The sequence below is a fragment of the Photinus pyralis genome, unplaced genomic scaffold, assembly GCF_008802855.1.
Source record: "Photinus pyralis isolate 1611_PpyrPB1 unplaced genomic scaffold, Ppyr1.3 Ppyr1.4_LG5, whole genome shotgun sequence".
Lineage (NCBI taxonomy): Eukaryota > Metazoa > Arthropoda > Insecta > Coleoptera > Lampyridae > Photinus > Photinus pyralis.
Genome location: NW_022170596.1, coordinates 9,297,891 through 9,310,343, shown reverse-complemented (window position 1 = coordinate 9,310,343; position 12,453 = coordinate 9,297,891). Strand labels below are relative to the sequence as shown.

The 12,453-nt window shown below is 35.5% G+C and overlaps 3 protein-coding genes across 3 annotated transcripts; 2 read left to right on the top strand and 1 right to left on the bottom strand.

The window, feature by feature from the left end:
• Positions 1–1,624: 1,624 nt before the first annotated feature.
• LOC116172351 (39S ribosomal protein L47, mitochondrial) lies at positions 1,625–4,316 on the bottom strand. The gene is made up of 5 exons (XM_031489558.1): positions 4,170–4,316; positions 3,966–4,118; positions 3,685–3,918; positions 1,871–2,011; positions 1,625–1,820 (listed from the first exon to the last, which is right to left on the bottom strand). The coding sequence occupies exons 1-5, from the start codon at positions 4,238–4,240 to the stop codon at positions 1,679–1,681; spliced, it is 741 nt and encodes a 246-aa protein (XP_031345418.1). The 5' UTR covers positions 4,241–4,316; the 3' UTR covers positions 1,625–1,678.
• A 214-nt stretch (positions 4,317–4,530) lies between these two features.
• LOC116172352 lies at positions 4,531–5,257 on the top strand. Its single transcript, XM_031489559.1, has 4 exons — positions 4,531–4,680; positions 4,825–4,922; positions 4,971–5,115; positions 5,165–5,257. The coding sequence occupies exons 1-4, from the start codon at positions 4,596–4,598 to the stop codon at positions 5,185–5,187; spliced, it is 351 nt and encodes a 116-aa protein (XP_031345419.1). The 5' UTR covers positions 4,531–4,595; the 3' UTR covers positions 5,188–5,257.
• A 5,518-nt stretch (positions 5,258–10,775) lies between these two features.
• Positions 10,776–11,536, top strand: LOC116172240. The gene is made up of 4 exons (XM_031489410.1): positions 10,776–10,886; positions 10,942–11,058; positions 11,124–11,302; positions 11,350–11,536. The coding sequence occupies exons 1-4, from the start codon at positions 10,814–10,816 to the stop codon at positions 11,431–11,433; spliced, it is 453 nt and encodes a 150-aa protein (XP_031345270.1). The 5' UTR covers positions 10,776–10,813; the 3' UTR covers positions 11,434–11,536.
• The last annotated feature ends 917 nt before the right edge of the window (positions 11,537–12,453 follow it).

Below are 12,453 nucleotides of genomic sequence, written 5' to 3'. Positions count from 1 at the left end.
AAGTGGCATGTGATAAAACATCTAAGGCAGGGCTTCCTTACATTAGTTGTAGACAACGCTTTGACCTGAAGCACAGTAGGGAAGGAATTTTAAATAAAACACTGAAATTGTGAGAAGTTTGTTTAATAATGATCGTAATTATTATGATTGTGAAAACCCGGAAATTTAGTTGATGTACATTAATATAAACAAAACAAACAAAGCCAAAAGGTGTCGTACTCTCGCAAAAGTCACTGCCAAGGATAAAAAGAGTACGACGTAAGAAAAACCTTGCAGTTTGATTAAAACAGTCCAAAAGTTAATTAACAAAATATTTTGTAAAAGTTTAAGCAGTAGTTATCAAAGATAGTAAATGCATATACACAAGGATGGTTACACTCAAGGTTAAAAGCAAGTTTTTGGGGACAATGGGTCAGGTAGAAGCAGGTACCAAGATTCTGAGAAAGGGTTAAAAGTACAGGATGTGACTCATCTTTGGTGCAATCAAGTCCTTTTGTTGAAAGCAAGATGGAAAACTACATGGCCTTGTAGGCAAATTTGACTAAAAACAAAATATGTGGAAATTATTGAATCGCCACTCATTTATCACACATAGATTCTAAACTGAAGAGCTTTGATTAGCGTAATCTCACTCCTGCAAGATGGGTAGTCCGCCCCTGGTTTCGGGGTTTTTTAACCTACAGTTGGATGTCGAAGACAGTGCACGGAATTAGGTGCCCTAACACATAAATATAGACTACAGTTTCTTTTTCCACCTTCCCGAGACTGCTTCATTCACGGAGAAAATTGTTAGTAACATACAACAAGTCGGTACATACATTAAACGAATCGGTAATTTCCACATATTAAAATAAAATGAAAACTTACATGAATGTAACTTCAAGGACAAGACCAAGTAATCAACATCAATAAACATAAATTAAGCAAACATTACACCAAAAATGTAAACAATTAAAAACAATAGCATAACGGTATCACACATATGATTGCATTGCGGTTAAACAAAGTAAATTTCAAAAACAGAGATTCAAACACACAACAAATATAAAATGCGGCATACAAAACACAAATACGATATAAAGAAATGCAAAAATTACTACCTGCATTAAATAACACAAAATAACAACAAACATTTATGGAGCGAAACGTTCACTACCTCCATTCAAGACCAGATGCATTGAATTTATAACTTATAAATTCAATGCCAGATGCCAAACGTAACTCCTGTTCGTGCTTTCTAGGTGGCGCAGGCAACTTTTTTTCCCACCTAGAAATTGCATGGTTGCCAACTCTCAAAAATGTATGTATCGTCGTAAGCTGTATATACAGGGTGGAACCTTTCACACTTTACGACATTAAATAACCCAAGTCTCTTAATACGCGATATTAATTAATTACGTCTCCATCTAAAAAAATAGGGCGGACTGCCCAAAAACAACTGGGTAATAAGAATTACACACTCCAACTGTAACCAAATAAAAAAAACCTTTTAAACGTTGTTTCCTGTATTTAAAGGATGCACCACTTCTACCAAAATGTATATATGTCCTTTATAAAGAGTGGAAAATTTTCCTTCGGTTTTGTGCTTAACTGCACAATCGGTATAAATAACTAAAAAAACAAATCATTGCTTTCACGCTTTATTTAAGGAACTTAAATTACGTAACAAATAATAAAATTAATCGAAGACAACTGGTGGCTTATATTTTCTACTTGCTTTCGCCTTCTCGATATCTACATCCGGATATTGTTCTTTAAGCGCTTCCATATCCATTTTTGGGAATCTATTCAATAGACCGATCACGTGATTAAAGTCTCGTCTGTAATCAATTTCCAAATGTTTCCAATTTATTAAAATTGCGTAATTTACCTTTGGCGTCTCCTATTTTCTAGATATTCTCTTTCCTTATATTTCAGTAGGAACGCTTTAACATCTTCAGGCCTACATTTGACGTTCTGTTCTTTCTGCCATTGTGCATTTACCTCCTTTGGAATGGAATGCTCAGTTTCGCTGTAAGTTCATATACTTTGTTTCACTGGTGCTGAACCTGACGTCATAAATGTGATTCTCTCTTCATTACATTTAAATCGATTGAGACAAAAAAATTACGTCATTAACGTAAGTCGTGACAAATAAACCAATTGATCTGTCATAATATCAATCCGTCAAACGATTTTCGTTATAGACAGATTTCCAGTGTTGATTAGGTAGTTTGTGTTAAAAGTGAAGTAAATATCATCAAAGTTAAAAACGCTTAGGCAAGTCGACAGTGCAGCAACGCCGTTAATAGACAAGTATTTTAAAAATTTTACCGCATAATGGTTCGATTCGCTCATATCATGAATTTAGGTCATTCCCGTTACCATTAGGTAAATATGACGAACCGATACACAGAATGAAGAGGTTCGCTAGAACACTTAGGTATTGAATTGATTTTATAGGTGAGAATGTTACACTCCGTTCCTTACACAGTAATCTTCAACGACTTGATGGCGTAGAAATATCTGCTACCTCTTTGTCCCGCAGTTTGAAGAAACTGAAATTCACGTGGCGGAGATGCACCGTTTCCAATAGATTATTTTTAATGGAACAGCCCTATGCAGTTCAAAGAAGACTACAATTTTTGAGAGACTTTAAACACAACGAAACTTCACTCTTTCCATTACGACCTGTGGTTTTAGACGAAACCTGGATATACAGTAAAGGGTCTTTTAGAAGAAGCTGGCAAGATGGTACTCTCAAAACAGTTAGAAAAAGAAGTGGTGAAGGGGTCCGGTATATACCTAATACTCCATGCAGGATCAGAAGATGGATTAGTGGTGTAGTGTCGTTTTTTCTTTTGTACATACAATTTGAATATGAACATTTGAGAGTTTTTTCTTCACTACCTGTTTTCTCTCACAATTGCGTTTTTTTTAAATAAATCGGATCAGAAGATATTCAAGATCCTTATGCGAATATCTCAACTGTGTGGCAAAAGAACAGAAACTGTATGTATGCGTTGTTATTTCAATGAGCCAGTGGTATAATGACTACGCTTTATCTCAAATTTGTAAGATGTATAAATGCGAAGGGCTTACCATGGCCTATTCTACTTCTGCAAATGCTGCAATGGCTAGTTAAGGGTCATTAAAATTCGCGCAACTTAACGCGTATTCTTCACATTGGTAGCATACTTAATTTCACATCAACATTATGTAAACAAAATATTAATTTACGAACTGCCTAAACAAACTTTAAGTTACAAATGTTCCTATGCGTTTTCTGTAACCATCATACACTTCATCTCAAAGAGTTTCGGATGCTCTGGCAGTATCCATTTGGATGTGCAAAGAATCGGTTACATGAGGTGATTACAAACGGTTGAAAAGGTTTAATTCATACCAACGGACTTCCTCTACATAAAATACATGACCATTTAGCCATTATAAAACCTAAGAACAGGAAAAAACCTATCAGAACCAGATGCCTTACAAGTGATTGTCAACTTGGGCGGTCTAATAATGATGAACGATAGTGACACCTTAATAAATAAGTTGAAACGTTAATGTGACAATATGTAAACCAACTACTAATTTACGACCTGCCTTAATTTTGCTATGACGTCAGATAGTGTGACGAAAGGTTCAGCACCCTTGAAACAAAGTATACCTATATTACCAATATGAACAAGAAATACGTACTGATAATCAACTGGAAGTCCAAAGGGGCCTGTAACCGTTTTATGGGGTTGTTCCCCGAGCTCGGTGGTTTCCAGTTCGTAATATGCACGATTTCTTTCACGAACAACTTCCTCTAGATTCTCCATGGAGTCTAACACTTTGTCTAACCGTTCGGGACTGGGAAAGAGTCTTACTTGTTCATTATGCTCGTGTTCCATTGAGAGAAGCATGTTCTTCTCCTTCACCAGCACATACCTTTAAAGACACATGCTGCAAAGCCCTATTCGAAACGTATAAGTTACCATAATTTGTGCAAATCTGTGTTTGATTTAATCCGTAAATCGTCCTTGGTCCAGGAACGGCCAGTTTTCACCTCAGAACTACCCCAATTCTTTTCATCGTCGAAGAATTCCATCAAACCGCTCATTACCGGAGATGTTGAAACATGTCGGATCCTACATTAATTACCTACTAAAAGTGAACCTTTTCAAACATTGCATACTTGCCTCTCTTTCAGTGTACCGTTTACGTATCTGTGCGAAGTACGAAAATGATTGCAAATACTATTTAAAAACATTCTTAAAGTTTAAGATTTTAAGGTTAGAATTAGGTCACAACAAAAAAAATGGAAGCGCATGCATTGTTGCCAAGTATTACATTTTCTGCTACAAACTTGTAAAAAGTCGCTTCAACTTTTGCTTCGAAAAATCTCACTTTTGAACTTTTACGTTTTACTTTACAGCACGGAAAATATTGCGAGCTTACCGGTATCGGTATCGGTTATCATAACTGTTTAAATAACGGTTCCGCTTCCAAGTTAGGCGCGTATAAAAATGCAATTGGTTGCGGTTCCGGTACCGGTTCTTTTCGGTTCCGGTTCCGACTCGTGATTGCCCGGTCTAGATCCAATTCCAACGTTTGTTTGTTATTAAATGAAAACAAAACCGTTTCTAGGGATAAATGTCGATGGCAACGCTGTACTGTATATGGTTGTCCCTGAGCCTCAAGGACATCAAGGTTAATTTACTTTTTTAAAAGAAAATTATGGGATAAACGTGAAATATGATTCATAAATTTATTAATAACAATTTAAATTAAACCGTTGGTATTTGTTTATCAGAGAATCGCTTTAGGAAGAATATTAACATCAATTTATTCCAGTCAATAGCCAGAGAAAATGTGAACTAACCAAAAATATGATTACACCATTCGATGATTTTGTGTATCTACTCAACAACGTTATATTGGGGGATGAACCTGTAGGTTCACTTCGGTACATTAAGATTTCTAACTTGTTTACATTTTAGTCCATTGAAGACTTCATACTCCTAATAGGAACAATTGTTGCATTTGTAGCGTTTATTTTGTGGTGTTGTTTCCCCATTGCACCTAAAGAATCGCAAACACCGTTACATTATGAAGCGAAAGATTATCAAATTAAAAGTAATCCATGTAAGGCTGAATATTATTCGTAACCGTCAAATATTCGATATTTTTACAGTATTTTGCAAAAAGGAAGATTAAACACATTGTAGTTCAGCGAGATTTAAAATACAGATGTATACTTTAATGTTTCTTCTAATGTAACTGCATTGAATATCAATTGAGTTTTGTTCGGGTAGGTACTGTAAGAGGTGTCTACCTGGTATTTACTAGCAGTGAAAATGATATGAAATAGGTAACTCTTCTTATGTTGTGATGAAAGATTTGAGCCGCAATTCTAGTCGTATGTTTTTAATAAGTGTAGGTATGATATTAAGTATCTTTGTAAATTTATCATCAATGTTAATAAAGTTTCATAAAAAATGTTAGAGTTTATTAAGTCTGCGGGCACATTTAAAGACTCAAGGTGTAGTAAGCACATCAGCATTGAGCACATTTTGAGTGCTCTCATAGACTCTTTCTCACTTTTGATGTTGCCTGGACACTGATGAGTGCTCTTGTATCCATGCTTTTCCTTTGCCAGCTGCGTTATGTTGCAAATGCAATCTTAGACTAAAGTTTGAATTTGCAAGTGTGGGTTTTCAAAACCTTCATTGCAGCCTGACTGCCTGAAAGAATATTGATTGTTGCTTCCTAGGTTGCTCCCTTCCTGTTCTTTTCCAGGTTTATCTGAAGGTGTATAGAATGAGAACAAAAGGATATTTTTTACAGACCATCACAGCCTTCCACATCTTCTTGTCCTTTTGCTTTGTATATTTTTTAACACTGTGTCCTTCGGATTCCTTGTTTACCCAGCTTCTTTTTTTGGATGGGTTTTTTTGCTGCGCAATAAGTCACTCTCCAGCATTCTCTCTAAAAGTGACCTAACCATGCAGTCTTCTCTTTTTTATATTTTCCTGGGTACCTAATATCATAGTGTAATTCTTACACTATGCTAATATTTTTTGATACCTGGGTCTGGTATAATGTTCTTTGTTCACTTTTTTAGTAATCGCTGCCATCTATACCCTCTTATCTCCATATTCAGTATACCTTTACACTATGACCTATCTTACTCTCCTACCTTAGGATTTTCTCCTGTAGCAGTTTATGTAATGTGCCTATCTTACAGCTGTGTAATGCGGTAGGTTTGAGTGAACAATAAAAACGAAACGAAAATGTTTGCAGTAGGTAACTAGGTATCACAAAGATATTGCAGCCCTCACAATGAACGAATTGTTATATAGAAAAGTCAGTTTCCTTAAAAGCTTATATTCTCTCAAATGAGAAAGGACAATACTTTTATGTTCATTTCAAGGATGGTTTGTGGGGACTGCAGAGAAAACCAAATAAAAAACACTTTTGAGATTCCTACAATAAAAATAGCCCTTACAATAAACGGATTGTTCCGTAAAAATTCATTAAAAATCTTGATTTTTGAAACAAAAAAAGGACTAGACTTTTATGTGTCTTATGTGGATAGCAACTTTCCCCTATCATTTATTTCGTTTTCGAAATCTACATGAAAATCTACGTCGTTTGATAGCACATTTCCCTATACCCAGCATCAAAGGTTTTCAAGTTATTCAAGATTTTTTAAAATTGTTGTTTTCTTTAGCGCTCTGTACCTATATAGCCCCGTTGACTTGAAATTCAAAAAGACTTCCACAATCAATAATTCGAAAATGCAATAAAATATAGGGGAAACTTGCTATCCACATCCGGTAAAACCGGAAGTGAAACGATCATGATAATATTTTCTTTCGACAGATCATGAAAAACTGTGGGTATGCAAATTTTCAGATTTATACGAAGTCAATACTTTTAGGCAACGGTTTGCGCGAAACAGCCTGTATACAGTGTTTGTAATTTGGTGCATTCATAACTGAGAAAATTAATTTTAAATGTGTACAATTTTGATATGGTACCTAAACCTCTCGCCAGGAAAGATTGCCGGTCACAGAACACTTGATCCCGGTGTACAATTTATGTTTTTCTAAAGATGTGGGCGACTTCCGGGATAGTATCGTGTCAATGTTGAACAAAAAGGCTTTCGTTCAACATTGGCACGATCCTATTCTGGAAGTCGCTCGCATCTTAAGAAAAACATAGATTGCAGATCGACACAAGGTGTGCTGTGACCGGCAATCTTTCCTGGCGAGAGTTATATATCTATAACAAAACCCTACGTATAGAATGAAGAAATTTATTATTAATTTAATTTGGAAATAAATTAACTAAATTTAATACAAATAATAAGCAAATAATGCTGAACGGAGAATTAAAATACCTTAAGGTGCTACACGACGTATTTAAAAATTTCGAGGGGGTGCTTATAATTCAGAGAGGGGTAATATTTTCATACTCTAAATTGTAACATTAAAAATAAAAATGTCCGTGTTGCAAGTTTTTTTTTACTTTCCGACTACATACATACCTGTATAAAGGAAAGTATTGAATCGTGATAAATTTTCGATATGCCAACATTGCGTTTTCTGGACGTTTTAAAGCCCACAGGGCACAGGCCCTAAAATTGTCTGTGTGTGTGGGTGCGGGTGTGTATAACCCTTGAACCAATTTGGACGAAATTTGGTTACATATAGGCTGCTATGTGGAATCTGAAACGTCCTATTTTGGTTTTGATCCGTAACCAATCTCCACGGTTGTTGAGGGTATCAAAAGTTTAAGAGAGCCATGACGGCTTGAACATTTTTTTTCATTTTTTCACATACAGAATTAAAAGGTCATTACAGTTTTTTTGTGAGTTTCTTGTTTTTGAGAACTTTTTAAATTGAAAAGTTAAATTATTTTTTTAATTTTGCATTTCTCTCGAAAAGTAAGCATTGGAGTGAAAAATGTTAATTACAAAAAAGATGTGTCTTAATGAGATCTATAATTTTTGAACTCGAAATAAAGGCGCCATAGGGCATTTTCTAAATGCTATACTGTGACCATCTAACCAAAGAAAATTCCCATGACTGTATTAAAAGCAGTCGGAAAGTCAAGTCAGGATTTTACCCGACAACTAGTTTTTCTTATCCAAACTCCAAAAATTAAATTATTGCCAGCATTTTTATGGGCCGCTTTGTGCGTAAATACCTACCATACATGATAACCGTATTTAATAATCATATTTTATAGAATAGTTTACTTAATGTTTAATTTTTTTCAGATTTCGGGTGACATTGAAAATGTTGTTACTGATAAGGTTTATGTCATTATATTGTCGAGGCATTTTCTGCGATTGATAAGCATCTTTTAAGTGAGGTTGCTGTTGATTTCGAGTGCGTTTGATACTGTTGACCACAAACAATTGATTCGCAAAATGTTTCAATATGGTATTGACGTGCAACGCAATTTGTTGTCAGCGTCGTTTGTCAAAGTTAGAAATTCTGCTCTTAGCTCGGAAGAGAACCGGTCTTTTCAACGTTGTGTGACCATTGTCGAGAAATGCAGTGTTCTAAGTATGGGAAACAATTGCAGAATCTTTTCTTAAAAAAAGAGCACACCGCCACACCCAAGTCCAAAAGGACGCAAACACGTAATGAATTTAAGGGGTTTAGGTTTGGGCGCCGTTTGAAAGGATCGTTTAAATTTTTGAATGCTCGAGGAAAAGAAAAAGATGCACAAAATAAAAGCAGGAATCAAAAGCAAATCAATTTTCAATTATGTACCTACCAATAAAAAATTGACGTAATCAATATTGTCTAAGACATCCAAATTCCATTGAATAAATTCTGTAAGAGGTCAAAAACAATTTTCCTGAAAATACAATAAATAAAAATATTCACTGTGCCAAAGATAAGGATGTCTATCATGGGGATCTCAGAAACCATAGAAGATATTGGTACGATTACATGTAATTTATTTATTTTTTTATTATCCCTCTCTTGTTATGGGCCCTCCCTCAACAGGCTTATTGCGCCCAATTACAGAGTGACCCGCATAAAGCTTTATAGTGGTGCCTCTGGAGAAGGTCTTAAGTTGTTCTATCTATACTACTCCTTACGAATTAGGAAAACTGCAGGAAAACCTAATTCGAAGTAGTCGGCAGAATGCTCGAAACTGGTCTAAGGTAATTTCCATCTCTGCCACAGATGAAAAATTCACCTCAACTCAGGTTCGAACACCCGACCTCCGGATTTATAGTCCAATGCTCTACACCACTGAACCATAAAGCCATTGACTTTCAACATATGTCACCCGCTGGCTTGGGGTAAGTAGCGTAGAGTATTGCATGCCCACGGCGATTACAGGAAAATAGAGGGTTTGAGTTTTTAAGTTTTTAGGGGATTTTTTGAAAGAAGTTCTCCTTATGTGATGGTTTTGTGTGTCCGTCTGTCTGCCTGTTTCTCGTCTAACTCGAGCACGAAAATAATAGCGGTGTCAAACCTTCTCCAATACATTTTTAATTGCCAACTTGCTAACCCCATGAATTTGTAATTGTCGTTTCATGTGCTGTAACTGGAGTTATCACAAGACCGATCTTTTGGTCATCAAGATGTACTTGAAGGCAAGGGCATATCCGAAAACCTATTTTAGACGTGCCACCAGTCTGTCTAACTCATGTGGTTGCTGAGAAAAAAATTAAAGAAGAAATGCAAATGTCACCACTTTTGTGGGGGTGTCTTCCAAACGAAACACGTTGGACCCTCAGTTTATTTGGAAAAATGCATGTTTTGATCCCCCTACCACCCAATTTTTTTCCCATACTTCTATGTAACATCATAGTGTAAGAATAGGTAACACTCTGTATAGGTGGTATATAGGTAGATTCACAGGTCAACAAAAAAATAATTTTTTTTTGCCCATAAGATTTACATAATATATTCTGACTATAATAAGCAAAAATAAATAAAAAGTGCAATTAGACATGGAAAATATTTGCTTTTACAAAAGTTATAGCAATTTGATTGAAAGCTTTCAGGGGCGAAAATTAAAGCTGGAATCTTTGTTTTCCCTCAAATAAAAAGAAAAATGGAGGGTGATATCTTCCCGCGGTTACTTAGCAAAGAGGAAAAAAATCCTGGAACAGTTTTAAGGCAATAGTCCATGGTTTCCCGTTCAGTGTTTCCTGGGAAACCATAGAGCTAAAAATTATGACGAGCTGACGGGTTTTGGTTTTGCATCCTCGAGTATAAAATGTCTCTAAAGATGCACAGGTTAGATTCTCATTTAGATTAATTTAAGGATAATATGGGACCTTATTCGGAATAACAAGGACAACCCTTTCATCAAGACATAATGGAATTTAGCCACGTTACCAAGGCCAGTAACCTGGAAGTATGACGGAAGATCATATTTGGGGGGTTGATGAGAAAAACTTCAGTTGAACATGTCAAAAACAGCAAAACTGTTCCATTTTTAAACATTTAGACTCTAAGCCAAACAGATTATAAATGTAGGAACGTTACCTTATAATAAATCATGCCTATGTAAGTAAGATTTTATAGGTATTTTTATTTTTTTCTAAGAAAGGTCTGCGCCGTTATTTTTTATGCTTATATAACGACGTCACGGCTGATTTTGATGTTTTTTTAATTAAAAGTTCGCTGTTATTTGTGCTTAAATACAGCGTAAAGCTATATAAATCATATGTTTAAATATTTTTTCTTGGTTAGAAACAGATAGGTATGCTAAAATAAATATCCTCAAAAAATAATATTTTGTTTAAATCGTTTTTGATATAAATTAACTCGTACAGCATGATGCCATTTAGTCGTCCACAATGTCTCTTCAATCTTTCATCATTTTTGCCACTTTGGTTTTTGGTGTCTTCGCCGAGACGCCTTACTCAATGTGTATTTTTTACATCGTACAAAATCCCTATTTTATAATAGTTTCGTTTTCTTCTAGGTGCAACTAACATTAACGGTGTTAGGATAGACCAATTCAATGTGAATAACTGCACGATAACCCCATGTCAATTCAAGATTTCTTCCCCGATTAATTTTGCCTTAAATTTTAGCGCTAGTGAGTGGAATCGCAAAATTTTACCATACCTACCTACTTTTACAGTGATGTCTATTTTATTGCAGTTATCGATATTGGAAATGCTTTAACGCAACCAGTAATATCAGTATATAGACTTATTTTGTTGGACATATCTGCCCTCGTATATCAAAACAGTCTGTGCAGTATGATAAACTGTCCCATATATAAAGGCACCATTGGAGTTGGCCTTACTTGGGGAACTACGCTAGGAATCAATACACCGGTTGGTATCACTTCTATTACTGCTCAGACGTTAGTTTGCTTTTCTAGGGAACTTATACTGTGCAAGTATCAATTGTAGATGATTTGCAAACGGTACTTTGTACTCGACTAAAAGTCCAACTTACACTTTAGATGGAAAAACAGATGGCGTGTTGGTGTAGTACCTATATCGAAAATAATGTGCACATATAATATAAATATCTTAGATTAATAAACAGTAACGGTTTTATCTGAATGGACATGTAGAAATCGACTGGTGAAGCATTTGGGTAATTAGCCCTTCGCTCTAGAGTTGGACAATGAACAGAGAAACGCGCGTGCGGACAAAGCGACAACAGCTTCCCTTCTTTATCCCGTGTCACTTGGGTCCAACGTAAGTAAGTGGGATTTTCAAAACACACCAAGATTCTCGATCATGGTCCCCATTTTTATTCGATTCCTTTTTAAAAATTAAAGTCAGTTTGTTAGATAATATGTACGGCCATCTTTAACCGTTTTGGTGACATGGATGTTAATCTCTTCGAAATTAATTTATCCATCACCGTGAAAGCTCTCGTCATCGTCCCCATCGTCTGCATCGTGCAAGTAACGAAAATCATCCCCTTTGTCGGAAGTCCGGTTATCGTCGCTATCTGCTAGCAATCTTTGTTCGGAGCGCTACCGCAAGAAATGGCCAACATCGTCGTAACACTTCCAATAACACATCGTTCTCAGGAAAATGGACATCATCGAAGCTAAAGCAACGTAAATCAATTTTTTCCATTTATTCCTTGTTGATATTCGTTATTTATTGTAGAATTTTTAGGTACTTACGCACCACCAAATAAAGAGTGCCACACTAATTTGTTATAATGAAATACGTATTATTTGTACAATTGTAGTATAAATATTTAACCTGTGGTAATTCCTTTCAACGCAATCACATGGAAATTGATTAATCTCTATGTTGAGAATGATATGATGTACTTGTTCTGCTGCCGGTAGGAAAAGGTTATAGGTAAACTGACGAAATTAGAACTTTATTTTTGCATACGCTTGCATTGAAACCTAACCGACAACTGGTTACACATAAAGCTCACGAAGTGCATTGCGCATCTCCAAAATGAAATTAAATTAATAAATTAAAACATTGTAGAAAAGTTAACAGAATAG